Source organism: Ictalurus punctatus, chromosome 3, assembly GCF_001660625.3.
Source record: "Ictalurus punctatus breed USDA103 chromosome 3, Coco_2.0, whole genome shotgun sequence".
NCBI lineage: Eukaryota > Metazoa > Chordata > Actinopteri > Siluriformes > Ictaluridae > Ictalurus > Ictalurus punctatus.
The window spans coordinates 22,948,519-22,966,856 of NC_030418.2; the positions used below are offsets into that span (position 1 = coordinate 22,948,519).

The 18,338-nt window shown below is 38.3% G+C and overlaps 1 protein-coding gene across 3 annotated transcripts in view; it reads left to right on the forward strand.

The window, feature by feature from the left end:
• Positions 1 to 280: 280 nt before the first annotated feature.
• Positions 281 to 18,338, forward strand: part of slka (STE20-like kinase a) — a 29,459-nt gene continuing 11,401 nt past the window's right edge. For 2 of the 3 annotated variants that reach the window (XM_047154097.2, XM_053679775.1), the window contains exons 1-12: positions 281 to 1,302; positions 8,705 to 8,869; positions 11,115 to 11,163; positions 12,085 to 12,234; positions 12,503 to 12,575; positions 12,736 to 12,930; positions 14,507 to 14,588; positions 14,666 to 14,797; positions 14,916 to 16,076; positions 16,154 to 16,284; positions 16,709 to 16,832; positions 17,263 to 17,442. In XM_047154097.2, the coding sequence (XP_047010053.2) occupies positions 1,153 to 1,302; positions 8,705 to 8,869; positions 11,115 to 11,163; positions 12,085 to 12,234; positions 12,503 to 12,575; positions 12,736 to 12,930; positions 14,507 to 14,588; positions 14,666 to 14,797; positions 14,916 to 16,076; positions 16,154 to 16,284; positions 16,709 to 16,832; positions 17,263 to 17,442 (2,592 nt within the window). In that variant the 5' untranslated portion in view covers positions 281 to 1,152. The remainder of the gene's footprint in view (positions 1,303 to 8,704; positions 8,870 to 11,114; positions 11,164 to 12,084; positions 12,235 to 12,502; positions 12,576 to 12,735; positions 12,931 to 14,506; positions 14,589 to 14,665; positions 14,798 to 14,915; positions 16,077 to 16,153; positions 16,285 to 16,708; positions 16,833 to 17,262; positions 17,443 to 18,338) is intronic. The other variant, XM_053679776.1, reaches the window with a different exon arrangement.

Sequence of the window (18,338 nt, forward strand, 5' to 3'; positions counted from 1 at the left end):
CAACTTCTATTATCTATCTATCTATCTATCTATCTATATGTAAGTTATATATAGTCTATAGATCTATCACATTACTGTTTTCGATCAGACTTTATTGAGAAAATTCAATACTTAATTTTTTTGTAACCCCCAATTTTTACAGATATTAAGTTTTGGCACTGACTGATAATACTTTCACAGATTGTTTTCCCCTCCTCACAACATTCACTTACGTACTGTTCACTTGAACAGCTCTAGTTCCTGTTAAACTAGCGCGTCACCATTCGGCTGCAGTACGCATGCGCACACTCTTTCTTCATCATCGTTGTGCACGCGCCTTCTCCATCCAGCGACGGCTCCTCATCTTTTCTCAGAAGTTGGACGTAAACAGAATGAGCTTTCCTGTAAACGAGGCTGGACAATTTAAACACGATACAACAACCTGTTCTGCCGGGCGCAGTAACGTGTTATGCCTGGTAATAGGGTAGAGTAGTGCGGGGTCTTGTTTTAGGCCTGTTTTCTTTTCTTTCTTTTCTTTCTTTAAACAGGAACAGGCTTGAGAGAGAGAGAGCGAGAGAGAGAGAGAGAGAGAGAGCGGCTGGGCCGTGACCGTTTGTATGCATTGAGCCTGTAAGCTAAGCTAGCAGCTTTCCGAGGAGTTTGGACTTCAGCGTCCGTTTACTTCTGTTTGGACTAATATTTGTCGTATGAATAGACAGTTTTATTGATTTTCTCACCTACTCTCTGACGAGCTGAAGCGATATTTCTTTTGAAAGCTGATTTTCTTGAAGAAGTACCAGATCTCATTTGACTGCTAAACCCGAGAAAATAAACATAAGGAGCGCCAGAAGAGCTAACTAAAGGAGAGGACTACTATTTTGTATCTACGGTCGACTTATTCTCCAGTACCGTTATGGACATGTTTATGTTTAGAGCGTACACAGTTTATTGCTCAGTTTTCAGTAGGCTAGTAATTTCCGGCACATCCAACGTAAAGTAGAGATTACTCTTGTGCTTTTAACTGCCGTATAATAATAACAATAATTATAATAATTATAATTATTATTAAATGCGTGGGAAAAGCTAGTTAGCAAACTTAGTTGAATTAAGGTCGGTGGCTGATAGGGTTAGTTTTAGTTATTTATTTATTTCACAGTTTCTCGAGCGGTAAAGATGTCGTTTTTCAACCTGCGGAAGATATTTAAGCTTGGCATGGACAAAAAGAAGAAGCAGTACGAGCACGTCCATCGAGACGTGAATCCGGAGGAAGTGTGGGAGATTGTGGGAGAGCTAGGAGATGGAGCCTTCGGGAAGGTCTACAAGGTAAAGATGGCAGATTGTGTTTGTGTTTTCAGTTGTGCATTAGAGACCGACACCACCTAGCCCTTTCTTTCCAACCACACGAGTGTTTTGGTCAAGCTGCTCAACTCAGTTTTGCCATGACGTTTGTCATTCATTCATTCATTTATTTATTTATTTATTTATTGTCTTTGCGTCTGGATCTGTTGATCATTCTGACTCACTGCATAGTCTTGCACAGGATTTGTGGAGGAGTTTGCAAGCTTGTTTATTATTTTGATCATATGTCAGCCTCATGCAGGGATCCTTAATTCCCGTCCCGAAGGAACAGAGTCCAGAGCAGTGAATTGGTGAATACCCTGGACAAAGACATCCAGTTTAACAATGGGCTTGTTACACTTTCAGAAACGAAGGTACCACACTACTTTCCCTTGTCACTGGGTTGGTACGTGTTGTGTACCTGGAATCTTTTACTTGGAAAGGTGCATAAAGCTTTAATGTCCAGTTATGCACCTTGAATAATAGACAGGATTTCAAGTTAAATGTATATTAAAGGTACAGCAGTGTCACCACCCCAGCAACAAGGAAATGTACAGTTTGGGACTGAGATTGTTAAACACAGAAATTCAATTCAATTTCAATTAAATTTTATTTGTATAGCGCTTTTTACAATGGACATTGTCTCAAAGCAGCTTTACAGAAACATATAAACACAGGATACAGATTATAAGTGTGTGGATTAATCCCAATTGAGCAAGCCGGTGGCGACAGTGGCAAGGGAAAAACTCTCTAAGATGATATGAGGAAGAAACCTGGAGAGGAACCAGACTCAGAAGGGAACCCATCTTCATCTGGGTAACAACGGATAGTGTGAAAGCAAAGGAAAGTTCATTATGGTTTTATATGAAGTCTGTTTGTTGAACTAGTCCACTGTTCAAAGGAGACCCGTGTGATCCTGAGATGTGATCACAATCTGATTGGATTTAGCTCAAATTGTCACCTTTGTACCTCTAACATTGTGCACAATCTGACAGCAAAAGCTTTGAGATCAGCATTGCATATGCAGGGTTCTGATGCTGGACTTGTAGTGAAAAAGTGGGAGCTGGGTGTGTTTCGAAATCACCAGCGAGTCTGGGCTCTGGCTCTCCAGGACTGGTATTGATGACTCCTGCATTCATTAATGTAATAGGCTGCCAGCATTATAATCCCCTTTTATATGTATAAGACACAAAAGACTATTGACAAGGGTCCAACTGTACTACCAGACAAAACAGTTGGATCTGTAGTATGATACGTGGTACAAGTGAACTTGTGATCATAGGGTCATAAAGACCACACAGGTTTGTGACACGCCTCTTGTTTTTTCTTTTTCTTGTTCTTCTGCCTTTTTGGACACTGATGCTATTTTAAGCGTGCAGCACCATTGCGGTTATTTGCACATTCAAACTAGTTAACGGTTTGTGGTTCTCTGTATGTTTAAAGCCATGTAGGATTTCTGGTTCACACTACATTTAAGCACATTTCCTACACTATTACAACACAGTCACCAAAGTGTTAGATTCCAGATAAATATAAATTGAGGTGATACAGTAAGTATGTAGATATGTATTAAAGGAGGTCAGAGAAAGCAAACTTTCCCACTAACATCTCGCCTTCAAAAGATAAGTGCTGCAGTGTGTAATGGATTTTAAAAAATGAACTAACCATACGCATTCAAGTGAAAAATTTGTGGGCTGCACAATAATGGGTGAAATAATAATGATAATTTATTGGTCATAATGTGGTCATAAAGACAGTTCAGTTTAAATCTCAGTTATACAGAGTCAGTACTCTCAGGGAGATCGTCTTGTTACTGCGCCTTATCGTGGCATGCATTACACATTTGCCATACGGTTGGCTGGGGTGTTCCTGTTTATTTTTTAAAACCAAGAGCAGAGGGTGAATTTTTTGTTGTCTGGATCTGATACCTATTCACCAAATAGTGCACTTTATCTACTGATGTCTAACCTCTCAGTGGAAATCATATTTCCTGGATAGTGCACTATATTATTACCCATAATGCACTATAAATCCGGTGTACAGCCTGTACACGCTGCTTCCTCACTAAGTACCACAATGCGTAGAGATTTCCCTTAGCTTGAAATTATACTATAAAATTACACTATAGCATGCAACTATGTATATAAATATCAATCAGAATGTCGCTTAAGCATCTCTAAAGCCGTCAGGTACTTATTAGTGTGGTATTTAATACTGAGACTTATCACTTTTAATCCTTGTATATTTTTGTGGTTTCCTGTTACTATGTGATTTACTGTAACTTCAAATCTTTTTAAATAACGATGATGATATGTTTCTTGTGGACTTGCTAGTAAAGCCACTTCTCCACTGCACGGTACGACTCGACTCGCTTTACTTTTCTGAGCTTGCTTTTCCACTGCAGTTTAGTGCCGCCTCGACGTGGGTGCCATCTTCCACTTGCCTTCATGCAGGAATAATGTTGTATTATGAAAGCCTTGTACAAATACACGGTCAGGCCATATTCCAAACACCTTTCCTGTACACTGAACATGGACCCTATCAAGGATGTAGAATAACAGCGTTGTAGAACCGACGTAGTGCTCGATATGATTAAGCTCGATTCACTTGCGACAGGAGTGACTTCAATAAATGCCTGTTTGGAAATCTGTAACAAGCGAGATGTAAAAATCTAAGACAGAAACCTTTGTTGTCGTTTTATCTGTAATGAGATAAATGATACAGAATTTTCTATTATTAGAATATTACCATACGCAAAGTATGTATTAAATGACACACATTTATTCAGGCACTATACAGAACCACTCGTTAAGGAGAATCCTTACTCCCTCAGCTCACATTTAGTATCGTTTCGGCTCGCTTGGAACCCCGACTGAGGTGGTGCTAAAAAAAAGTACCAGGCACTATCCACAGTGGACAGCCCCAAGAAAAAGAGCAGAGTCGAGTTGCACCGTGCAGTGGACAATCACCATAAGTGATTCAGCCCAGTGTCTTCCTCACGGTTGCCTCCATATAGAACACTGTATATAAGGGGTTGTGAACTGGAGGTTTACGAGCCTGATACAGAGCCAAAAAACCCAATATTTAAGCAGGTATAACTGAATACTGGCCGTTGTTCACTGATTCTAAACATCAATCATGGTAGCTTTTGTAGAAGATCCTTTGAAGCAGTTTATCCAATCACTTACATTTATGTAAATAATTTAGCCAAAGTTCAGGTTATTGGACCAGAGACTCACTAGTGGACGTTCATTCAGAATGGGAAGCGTTATCACAGATTTTAATAGATTTTTCCTTTTATTTACACTCTCTGTTCTGATTAATGAAGTAATGATATGGCTATGGCATATCATTACTGGCAATATAATGATATTGTTGTCTTGACTGTGAAGGCAGAATGTTAAAAGGGCAAATGAAGAGAAGGATGCATTTATTCAATCAACAGCATCTGTTCAGTATAGTTTAATTTGTAATTATTAAAAACATAGAAAAAAGCGATATCTCAAAAGTGTGTCACATGATAATTTCTCATATATCGATATTATATCGATGTATCGCCCAGCCCTAATTTTGTGCCATTGGACCTTTACAAATTTTAGTTGAATACCTCTGGTCTATATAGTAAATAATGACTGAATGAGTGAGTGAAGGAGCAATTTCAGACACAGCCTTTAACTTTAATATATTTTGTTAACCAGTTGTATACGAGTCTCCAAACCAGCTGGCGGGGGGAAAAAACCTTGAGGAAGCAGCTGGTGGTTAATTTCTGATGCAGTTAGTTTGCCATTGCTTTAGTGTGATCCTCACGAGGGATTTTAATAACGTTCAGTAGGATACTCTTACATTACAGCTTCTAACTCACTCGCTCTGTTTTAATGTTTCATCTTCATATAGAGGTGTAGTCAAGTGTGAACATGCACATAGTGATTCAGCAGATGGATCAGTGGAGGAGGCTTCTCAGCAAGTGTCCCTTCCCATACTCTTTACATCAGAGCAGAGCGAGGTGGATGGGTGTGAGAGAACACTGTGAGCATGTGTCACACCAGAGGACTTTTCCTTATGACATTCCCACCCTCAATGCAAACACCAGGCTTTGAGTAGGCTCAGAACTAGGCTAGCTGAAACACTGAATCAGTTTCAAAGCGAACAGGCTGCTGTAATCGCTATCATGATGATGGATATTTAACATTAGTATCTTATGTTGGATGTTGTCTTAGGTGAAACAGCCTTAAAGTGTAGTGGTAGTGCAAACACTATCCTTATTAACCTAACGATATTCAGAAAATTAGCTGATGTACAGTACTGTGCAAAAGTCTTAGGCACATGCAAAAAAATGCTGTAGAGCAAAGATGCCTTCAAAATAATGAAATTAAATATTTCTCATTTAAAAAAAAAACAATATAAAGAGCAGTAAACAGTAATACATGAAGCAAAGGCAATATTTGGTGTGTTGACCCCTTGCTTAAAAAAAAAAGTGGTCTCAGGTAGAATTAGTGCAGGTTTATAATGAAATGAGCTGTAAGTTTTATTGAGCATCTTGCAGAACCAGATACGGTTCTTCTGGAGACTTTGACTGTCGCACTTGATTCTTATTTTGCAGCAAAATCCAGCAGCCTTCATTATGATTTTTGTGTGAAAACTGTCTCTTAGTACTTAATATGCTGGTTTCTTTACTGATATACAAACATTTTCCTGTCAATTTTGTGCTGGAAAACTAATGTTTGGAAATCTAAAATGTTTTTGTACTGACTCGATAATGTAGAAGTCATAAAATAAAAATCTATAACAAAGTTTGTGTGTGTGTGTATGTGTGTGTGTATATATATATATATATATATATATATATATATATATATATATATATATATATATATATATATATATATATATATATATATATAAGGGTGCCTAAGACCTTTGCACAGTACTGTATACTGTACATGCTATATGCAGTCTGTGTTCAGAATATTGTGTTAGGTCGGCTTTTAAGTTGCGTAAAAGCTGCATCCGTTTCCTTACAGATTACTGAAGGGAGAGGTGTTGGCTAGTACAAAGAAAAGCAGTGTGAGAATGTATGACGAAAAGCTTTGTGTAAATAGAAAGTCTGAGCCACACACACTTCCCTTGTTCCTTTCTCCATCCACTGCTCTGTGTTTTTCGTATCCATAAACATTACACTTGAAGCTCTTTCCAAAATAGGCTTGGCACTTCCAGCTGTGTAGGAAGTACTGATTGGAATTGTGTCACTCCTCCCATTAAAATAGATGTGCTATAACATACTGCTGAAGGTACACACTCTTTATCAGAGACTGTACATGAACTGACTCTGAAATCAATCTTCACTTGACTGGAGTGAAATGAATATACTAGCATAGATGATTAGTCTGTGCTCAAACACAGAGTGTACCGTGATGTCACTAGTGCTTTCTCAAACAGTTTTGTGCCACACCTCTTGAGGTAATTCTGCCTTGTTTCTGCTTTTTTTTTGTTCTGCTTTTTTGAACATTGATGCTATTTTAAACCGGCAGCAGTTACAGAGACAAATTCATTTGTCTGACAAAGTCAGACTAACAGTAAGTTTGTGGTTCGCTGCATGTTTAACCCTTACAGTCCAATGATTAAGTGCTCTAATATTAGGAGATGTTATGCTTGCTATTTAGATTAAACCCTTAGCGGTCTGTGCTTATTTTCACCTGTTGGGTTTTTTTTCCCCCTTTTTTTTTTTTCTTAAATTCCTAGGCTTAAGAGTCAGTAAATATGATCCTGCAAATATGATCAAATACAGTTGCAATCAAAATTATTCAACCCCTATTGCAAATCAGGTTTATTGTAAAAATGTACAGACTTTCAGCTGTTTGCAATGAACAAATCAAACAAAAGCAATTGAAATAATTCAACACAATGAATGCTTCAAGTGGTTTCCCAAATTCAGCTGAAAATGCAACTTATAATGATTTCTCCCGTTTCAAAATTATTCAACCCCTTCATGCCAAGCATCTTTAGTACTTAGTAGAGCACCCTTTTGTTTTTCTTACCTGCTGCAAATGAGATGCGTAGCTTCTGGCAGCATTCCTGAGGAATCTTAACCCATTCCTCATGAGCAATGGCCTTCAGTTCAGTAATATTCTTGGGTTTGCGTGCTGTAACCGCCACCTTCAAATCCCACCAGAGATTTTCTATGGGGTTCATGTCCGGTGACTGTGATTGCCCTGAAGGATCTTCCACGACTTCTTCTGCAATGGAGGTTGCAATGGGATTGCAAGGGGATTTGCAATGGGGGTTGAATAATTGTGATTGCAACTGTAGATGTGGTGATTTAAATCTTTTTTTTTTAAAGCATAGATATGTTGTTGACTCCATGCTGCAAAGTCTTTGATATCAGTCACACCATGAAAGATCATGTCTCACGTATTGTTATTGATTTAGAACTTGATTGAAGCAGCGACTTACTATAAAATACACCTTATCTTGGAGAGCCATGGAAAAAGCAAATCACGACTGTAAATTTTTACATTTTAGCACAAAAATATATGAATATGTAGGGTTTTCTAATTTAGTATTATTTTTCATTTATTCACTGTTATTCTGAGTTGTTTGTATGGTCATTCAGCAACAGGTTTTTGTAGATTTCTGGTTCACTCCACATTTAAACGCTACGTTTTCTGCACTATTAGAACACTTAATCAGCAAAACTATATACAATTGAGCAGCATATATATATTTTTTGAAACACACTTTTAAATTCAACTTAAAAATATGTTAAGATAGCCCTGACAATTTTAGTTCCAGTGGGAAACACTACAGGTTGATTAATTTTGAAGATCAGTTGATGTGGATACGTATTATGGTAGGTCAGATGAAGCAAAATATTCCTTTGACATTTTCCTTGTTATAAAGGCCGTGAAGGATGAAAACAAAACTAACCATATCCCTTAAACAACGCAAACAATAATTGAAGCTATAATAGAGTTATAGATGAAAAATCTTTCAATCAGACGCAGACTAGACTGTTCCTTAGTCACATTAATTGTAAAATTATCAACAGAAGCATAAATATAGACTGTAAATAAAGGAATGAATAAATAAGCATGTGAATCACCTGGTGAGCTTCTGAGTCAATAAGAATGTATGTAATTATAAGTAACTTTGCACATGCACCTTTATTGCAGTGTAATGCATAAAATATTTGTAGTACCAAAGATCTACATGCTATTAATTGATATACTGTATGTTTGAAGCTTACTTTTAATTACCTGTTTTTTGTTCTTAATGATAGATTCCTCCTGTGTTCTCTATTGTTATGCAGTTGACACGTTTAGATTATTTGCACGTTTTTGGTCTTCTTTGCAGTCTATTGAACCATCCCTCATGTATTGTTTTGTTTCAGGCTCAGAACAAACAAACAGGCGCACTTGCAGCTGCTAAAGTGATTGACACCAAGACAGAGGAGGAGCTGGAAGACTACATGGTTGAGATAGATATCCTTGCTTCCTGTGACCATGAGTACATAGTCAAACTGCTTGATGCGTTCTACTTTGAGAGCAAATTATGGGTAAGTCGCTTCTCGTTTTGAGATGAAGTCTGTTTGAGTGGTTATGCGCAAGTTATGTGAGCTGTGTATATAAATACAGACACATTTAAATGTGCACGTGCTTCAAGATGCGGAGGAAGTGGAAAGCCTTGTTACTTAACGTTACATGTGATTTAAGAGTAGAGAACTTTACAGCAGTTTTCACTATGCAGAAATCCTCAGTCAATAAGTAATCAATAAGTGAGCTCATCATGCTGTTTACTTCTCTTTCTTGAATTTGCATTTTTATGCATATTGCTGCTTAATTCGCTCTTTGTGGGTGATGGTCTTTCAGTTTGGTTTTATCTGCTCTCAAAACATTCATGTGTGGATCTTTTTCATTCTGCCTCAGAACTCCCAAAGCAATTAGGTGCAGGTGGTTTCAGATGGCGCCCCCTCTATGCTTGGTATATACAGGAGGATAATATACCATTACAAATGAGCAGAGAAAGTGCTTATGAATTAGTTATACACCAGTCCAGTTTGCTTCTGCAGGGTTTTCAGAGGAGATTAATCCACGACTCCCATAAACACTATCATGTTTACTTAAAACTTGGAGAAGGATCTCAAGTCACTCAGCTGTTAAAAGCTTTAAGTGCACTGAAAAATGGTTCCCATAGCATTCAGTATCTGTGAGAACGATTTAAAATATTCATGAAACCATGAGCAAAATCTGCACTCTTGTGAGCTGGTCAGTTGTACTGCGTATAAGCCTCGAAGCTGGGGGAAAAAACAATAATATTTAACTGATTTGTAAATTGTGATAGTTTTGTAACTAGGCCAATAGTTCTCCCTATTTCCTTTTCATTCTGGTTCATACTAAAGGAACATAATACACAATTTATATTGATTTTGTTCATACCATTTGAAGCCCCTTGGCAGAATGACATAATGGTTTAAATTACAAAGCTTTTTCAAAAGTTTGCAATTTTATACCTTGCCAATGACCGCAATTCCATATAATGGTGCATAATTGAATAGTAGCTGTCTCAGTTAATCACCAGAGGACCTGATCTGTCTGAATGTGTTTGATTTTGGAATGCATTAAATCTGGATTGAAATCTGGGCATGTTCTCGGACTATGTCTATGATTGTAAGCACCTATTTTGTCAAAATCTTTTTAGTATTTGTATTCCATTTGTGGCTGTTGTTAAAAAAAAAAAAAAAATCCTGATTAGATGAATTAATCGTTGGGTGGTGTATGTATCACCGTTGATTTTGTCCAACCCCAGTTCCAAAAATGTTGGGACAGTATGGAAAATGCTAATAAAAACAAAAGAGGAGTCATTTGTAAATGTATTTTGACTTATATTTAAACAAAAAACATACAAAGACAGCTATTTAATGTTTTACGTATTCAACTGTGTAGTTTTTTGAAGATAAAAGTATTTTTGGAATTTGATGCATGCAGCGCGTTCCAAAAATATGGGATGGGGCATTTTAGGATTAATAGTGATGCGACAAGTTGAAATAAGAAGGTGATGTGAAACCGGTGAAGCAGTATATAAGAATCATAATATATAAGAAGCCTCCAAAAAAGCCCAGTCCTTCAAGAGCAAGGATGGGTCTAGGCTCACCAATTTTCCAACAGATGCATCAGCGAATAATCGAAGACATTGAGAACAACATTCCCCAAAGACAAATCAGTAGGATTTTGGGCATTTCACCTTCCACAGTGCACAATGTAATTAAACAATTCAAGGAATCCGGTGAAATCTCTGTGCGTAAAGGGCAAGGCTGAAAACCACTTCAGAATGCGCATGATCTCCGATCCCTCAGACGTCACAGGCTTAAAAACTGTCATGAGTCTGTAATGGATATCCTGACATGGGCTCGGGAATACTTTGGTAAATCTTTGTCATCAACACCATTTGCCGCTACATCCACAAACGCAACTTAAGGCTTTACCATGCAAAGCAGAAGCCATACATCAACACTGTCCAGAAGCGCTGCCAACTTCTCTGGGCTCGTTCTCATCTGAGATGGACAGTAGCACAGTGGAATCGTATTTTGTGGTCCGACGAGACAACATGTCAAATAGTTTTTGGACAAAACAGACGCCATGTTCTCTGGGCCAAAGAGGAAAAGGACCATCCAAGCTGTTATCAACGTCAGGTCCAAAAGACAGCGTCTATCATATAAACAGCGTCTAAAATTTTTTTGCATTTTCCATACTATTCCAACTTTGGGTTGTAATAAAGTTTCTTTCTGCTCCTTCTGTTTATAGATACTTATTGAGTTTTGTGCAGGAGGTGCGGTCGATGCTGTCATGCTGGGTGAGTTTTATTTTCTTTGTTTCATACCAGGGTAAAAAGACATTTCAGAACTGTTGAATCATTTAAACTGTACTCTCAAATAAATTATGCTCCACTGAACCTCAGTGCCACACAGTAGGCTAAGCTCGCTTCAGTACTGAGGTCTAAGCATGTAATTATTGCAGTTGCTGTTTCAAGGAGTGCAATTCAGCCTTTTTCTGCTGTATTATTTGGACGTGTTCCTAAAGCCTCGTGCACAGGCTTTCACAAAATTCCACTAAATGTTTTGGAAGTATATTATACTTGAAAAATGGAAAGACAGATTGTTCCTTATGTCTCTCAGAAGCATTGCAATCACAATCAGCCACACATTTAAGGGATCATGTTCTTATTTTAAATGAAGTCATTTCTTTGCCCTGTCTGAAGTCTGCAATGTATTGCAGTGAATTATGGTCATTATTTAAAAAAGAATTATACACATCAGAGTTCATATTGCACAATTAAATAAACACACAGCATTTTGTCTTATGCTTTTATGTTTTTCATATCCCTCCTTCTTCACCTTTCACCTGAAAGATCCTTCACAAGGGTGCAGTGTTATCAGCTACCCAAGGGCAACAGACTATTATAAAAGATGACTTATAAACAAAATATAAAAGAAAAAATATTTTTTTGTAGTCAAAAACCTGTATGAGTCTCCAGATTCAAAACAAACCAACCTCTTGTTCAGTTAATCTAGACACTTCAGCCTAGGAGTTGGCATTGCTTCAGCTGGTAAATTAGGTTAAACCTCAGAAATAGCATGATCATTAAGTATTTTCCCCAACAGGATATCTTCATGAATTCCTAGAAAAGCAGTTTTTATGAACCCTTTTTATAAGTATCTAAAATTATATTGAACTGTATAAAATGAAATGTATATTTTTGTGCACATGAATCCAGAGCTGGAGCGGCCACTGACCGAGCCACAGATCCGTGTGGTGTGTAAACAGACCCTAGATGCACTGTCTTACCTTCATGAGAATAAGATCATCCACAGAGACCTGAAAGCTGGAAACATTCTGGTTTCTGCAGATGGCGACGTCAAGTTGGGTGAGGGTTTTTTTTTTTCTTTTTGCCATCTGTGTTCACGCTTATAAATTATTAGGGTTTTGCTGAGCATATATTATTCATTTTTTTATATATATATATATATATATATATATATAAGGCTTCAATGAGAGATTAATATTCATTGGACAATGATCGTTAAATTTAATACAACAGCATCTTCTGAAAAAGGTTTCTTTCTTAAGTCGTGTTGCCTCCAGTTTACCCGTCGTCAAACGTATCTCTAATGTGGGTCAATGTCTCCACTTAGCTGACTTTGGAGTGTCTGCGAAAAACACTAGGACTCTACAAAGAAGAGACTCTTTCATTGGGACTCCATACTGGTTAGTCATCTCCAAGACAAATATTTTATTGAATATGGTTTATGTTTTAAACAGAGGAGTGGTAATGCCATGGACACAAGACCGTTTAAAAAATCTTTGTTAAGACATTAATTAGTCTTATTTTTTTTTTCTTCCTTTACATTCTCTTTTTTGTTTGTAGGATGGCCCCTGAAGTGGTGATGTGTGAGACATCAAAAGACAGACCATATGACTACAAAGCGGACATCTGGTCCCTTGGGGTCACATTGATAGAGTTGGCACAGATTGAGCCGCCCAATCACGAGATGAACCCTATGAGAGTCCTGCTCAAAATAGCCAAGTCTGAGCCCCCTACACTCATGCAGCCCTCCCGATGGTATGGCTGCAGAATCACAGCAATGATTTTTTCACACACACACACACACACACACACATACATATACATATATATATATATATATATATATATATATATATATATATATATATATATATATATATATATATATATATATATATATATATATATATAAACTCAGCAGAAGAAAAGAAATGTCCGTTTTTGAGGAGACTGTAATTTAAATCCAAATAAGCTTTACAGGTCTTTATTGGAAAAGGTTTAAACCATAGACGAAGCACCTTCACTCTCTTCCATTGTTGAAAACTGAAGCCTCCAATGTCCCAATATGGCACTGACATCTTGGAGCCCGAGTTTGCGCAGTATTGAGCGTGAAGTGGAGCCGTGCTATCAAAGTCCTGCCCACACTCCCGCAGAATCAATCGCGAACACACCCCCCTGAACTTTTTCAACTCATTATCTCGGTGTGAAATAAACTGTTATGGAAATGTAGAAATGAAAGTTAAAGCTCCAATCTCACTGTGAAGATCCTGAAAAAAGTCATTTGGTGCCTCCGTGACTACTCAGAGAAGCTGTCAGTCAAAGCTGTCAATCATGGTGTCACATCTCCATTTTTATCATCAAATATCTAACTAAAATCAAACTTATTTAAAAAACGAACAGTTGAACTTACACCAGCGTGATAAAAACTACCGAAAATGACAGAAACTATCTCTGGTCCCGTTAGATTACATGGAGAGGGCGGGGTTTATGACCTGTACTGCATCCAGCCACCTGGGGTGATCGAAACGTTTTGGCTTCACTTTTCAGGACTTGTGGAACACACTTGGCTTAAACAATGTTAATGCTTATAGTGAACCATAACCAATTATTGCACATGCACCTGTGGAACAGTACTTAAGACACTAACAGTTTATAGGCGGTAGGCAATTAAGGTTACGGTTACAATAACTTGGGACACTAAAGAGGCCTTTCTACTGACTCTGGAAAAACACCAGAAGAAAGATGTGTGAACATTCCATAGGCCTGCTGCAGGGAGGCATGAGGACTGCAGATGTGGCCAGAGCAATAGACTGCAATGTCTGTCATGTAAGATGCCTAAGACAATGCTACAGAGAGACAGGAAGAACAGCTGATCGTCCTTGCAGTGGAAAATTACACGTAACCTTTTATTACTGGAAATAAAAGCAGTTGAATGTGAGAGGGCGTTTCTTTTGTGGCTGTACAAATATTGCACATGTATTCATTTGCCAGAGCCTTTTTGTCAACTATCACAGAAATATCAGTGTTGCATTAGCCAACAAGTAGTGTTTTTTTTTTCCTTTTCTTTTTAAATTTTTTTTAAAAAAATGATGATTTTTAAAAAAAAAAATATATATATATCCTTGAATCTCTGACATAATTATGTGTGCAGGCAGCTGAAATGAGTAATGATGAATCAGTTTAGCAGTCGCCCACCCAGAGCATCTCCATATGGGGAGCATGAAAGTGCACAGAGCTCACTTGATTGTTGTGTTTTTTCATGAAGTATTCGGGTATTCTTTAGTTCAGACATGCATTTTGATTTGATTTGATTCCTTGTTGCATCGAACAGGTCTCCAGAGTTCAGTGATTTCCTGAAGAAAGCTCTGGATAAGAATGTAGACCATAGATGGAGCGCGACACAACTCCTGCAGGTAGCTTATCCCTAAAGCATCAAGAGAGCCCTTAAATAATAAAACAGGGCATAATATTTTCTCTTGTTTTATTTCAGCATCCATTTGTTTTAAGTGTAACTGATAACAAACCTCTTCGTGAGCTGATTGCTGAGGCTAAAGCAGAAGTGTTTGAGGAGATTGAGGAAGGCAAAGAAGAAGAGGAAGAAGAGGAGACAGACCCACAGCTGGTATGTGTATTCATTAACTAGTAAACAGTTATTGTCTGGTGCATTTAATGCCTTGTGTCTTATGTAGAATACTATTCACAACAATTTTATCATCATTTCTTTGTGCATTTCTTTGGAGGTGCGGGGACATAAGCGTGCACTGTCTGAAATCAGCACTGGCAGCTTAGAGGACGAGAAGCTTTCTGAGAATGCGTCTATGCTGGAATCAGTCACTGAGAATGCTGAGCCACAGGCAAAACCCAAAACAGCTGATGATAGTAAGAGGAGCTCAGCTGTGGTTCTGGATTTCTCTGAGCCTCACCATGCAGAGGGAGCGAGCAGAAAGGCAGCTGCAATGGCCAACCTCAGTCCTAAAGACTCGCCTGCTGGAGACAAGAGTGTGTCGAGCCAGGAAAGAATCCAGACTTCAGAAAGTGATGCTGAGGAAAAGGTTCCAGACGTTCCAGAGACCCAGAAAGATGTTGTCCAGAAGACCGTGACCGTCAGTGAAGAGACTGGAGAAGAGGAGAAGGAGCAGATTAGGACGAAGGAACCTACTGAGATCTGTGAGGAGGAAAAGAAAATGGTGGATGAACAAAAAGATCATCAGTTGGAGAAGAAAGAGGAAGTGGAGCCAAAACTCTTAGCAGAGGAAAGTACCGAACCTGTCGAAATAACCGAACCTGAAGAAGCTGTTACCGAACAGGCTGAGGTGTGTGTGGAAGACACAGGAAAGACAAAGAACGTAGTTGAGACTGAAGGAGAGACTGAGAAGAGGAAAGAGGATGTGCAGCAGGAGAAAGTGGGTGAAGAAACTGGTGTTGATCTGCCTGCACAGGAGAAAAAGAAAGAGGAGGTGGAAGAAAAGAAGCTACAACCAGAAGCCGAAGAGGACCAACCTAGATCTGATGTAGATGCTAAGGAGTCTATTCAAGTGGAAAACGAAACTGAGTCAGTGACCAGTAAAGTTGTGAAAGATATTCCTGCTGAGACCGAGGAAATGGTGAATGAAAGTAAGACCTCTGTGGATGTGTCACCTGCCATTATCATTAATGGAGAAAAGGACGAGGTAGACCATATGTCAAAGGAAACCCGAGAACCAAACAATGACCAAGCTACATCTCCTGAAGCAGCTACAGAGGATGAGGTAGACCAGAATAGAGCTGTGGCAATCAAACCTGATATTGAGAAGGATTCGGATTCAGGAAGCAGCTCTGCAGCAGATACCAACAGCATTGACATGAACCTTTCTATCTCCAGCTTCCTCTCCAGAAGTAAAGAGGGATCGATTTCTGTACAGGTAAGATCACAATGCACCCTGGTTGATTATTCACCTTTTATAAAATTGCTCATGTTCAGGAGGTTGTACTTACACAGGATGCCAAATGCCAGAAGAAGACTCTGAAAAAGACACGCAAGTTTATGGTGGATGGCGTGGAGGTCAGTGTCACCACTTCGAAGATAGTTACTGATAATGACACCAAGAACGAAGAACTGCGGTTTTTAAGGTAATATTTTAAGCGACTTCTATCACAGTTATTAAGCATCTGGGAATTATTTTTACATTTATATTTTTAATTCATATTAACCAAGCGTGAATAGTACAGAACTGAATGTTGTCAAGTATTATATGTGCATGATGCCTGATTATATTTCAAACGATTCTACATTTCCAGAAAATTAAGCACTTTCTACTGTCTGGGTGACTGTGTATTTTCCATTGTGGATTTGTTCAGTTACTGATCCAAACTTTTTCCGTTCATTTGGTTGGGGCTTTGTCCTCATGTGGGACTGTCATAAGTTCTTTATATCATTGTCTCTGTGTTGTCAGTGCTTGGCTGATTTTTTAGATTTAGTAGTGTTGTGTGTTTTGGCTTGTTTTAGCTTTGCACTGTGTTGTGTTAAGTGACACGATGTCTTGTGCTGTTGTAGGCGTCAGGAACTGCGGGAGTTGAGGCTTCTACAGAAGGAGGAGCAAAGAGCCCATCAACAACTCAGCAATAAGCTGCAGCAACAGAAAGAGCAACTGTTCCGGCGCTTTGAGCAGGAGATGACCGTTAGTGTCTTCATATCTTTACAGTACATATTAGTTAGTTTGCAACAGGATCATTAACATAAAATTGTGAACGTTTATAGCATTCAGTGTTTTCCCTTCATAAGTGTAGAATCAGGACTGGGCCCTGCAACAGTATTGGAGTTTGTGACACTGCAATTAAAGAAAAGATAGTTGTTGTTGTTGTTGTTGTTGTTGTTGTTTTTTTAATTTACACATCAAATGATCTCAGAGGAGTGAGGGTACTTCACTCAGAGGTTTTAAAAAAAAATTCTGAACAATTTCATTTGGAAGTACAGACTGTCAGGTGACCTCAGTTATACAAGAGGCACAATTCGGAGCGCTTCGGATTACCTGGAAGGTACTGGGTTTTAGTTTAGTGTTCTCTCTCTCTCTCTCTCTCTCTCTCTCTTTCTCTCTTTCTCTGTCTTAGGGAAAGAAGCGTCAGTATGACCAAGAGGTGGAGAACCTAGAGAAGCAGCAGAAGCAGTCTGTTGAGCGTATAGAACAAGACCACACTAATCGTCTGAGGGATGAAGCCAAGAGGATAAAATCTGAGCAAGACAAGGAGCTCTCCAAATTCCAGAACATGCTAAAGAATCGCAAGAAAGAGGTGAGCAGGAGAGCATAGTCATATTTAATACTATAAGCATGTCAGTGTAGATTTATGCTAAAAACTTATTGCCATATTGGTCTGCTTTTGTATGGTGGAGGGGCTGTGCTGCATATATTAGCTTTTTCTACATTCTTTATTTCGGTGTGTGACCCTCACAAAAGCTGCATACATAGGATGTTTCTACAATAAATATAGATTTGCAGCTTTGTTTCAGATCACAGGGACTGCTTATTGCAGCTGCTTTTGAAACTGTCTTCAAGGTCATCTTGCATATTTTTTTTGGCATTCGTCTTTGTGTTTTTACTTTATTCAGCCAGAACAAAATGCTGATTCTCTTTAGTCATTTTACACTTTGGCCATGTTCTGCTCCAACTTTTAGCCTAAACTATCATCATAAACTGTTCCTCAGTTTTGAATTTAACTACGCTATCATTTTTCTATAACTTTTTCTGCATGTTCATTTATTCATGCCCATCATCTAGAGGGAAAGTTTTCTTTCTGAAAATGATTCCTGGCTTTATCTGAAAAATATTTAAAGGTGTTTTTATTATAAACAAATTGGTGGTTTTTCCATCTGGTTCATGCATGCTCTATTTTTTCCCCCCACCATAGCCTTGGCATGATGCTAAAATTGTGTTAAATTAACCCAGATGGAAAAAATGTAAGCCTTAAGTTTTATCTACTGTTAGTGCTGGTGCTCTGCATGCACTTTTAAGCTGATATTTGAACTTCCGTTACATCTGCATGGCCATTCTTTAATCAGATGTGGCAATTAACTGCAGTGCACTATGTTCAGCTTGAGTGGTATTTCATATTTACAAATTATTGTAGCAGTGTAAAAGATGATTTAGGCTTTAGTCATCTACAAAGTATAAACAGTATTTGGAATGTTT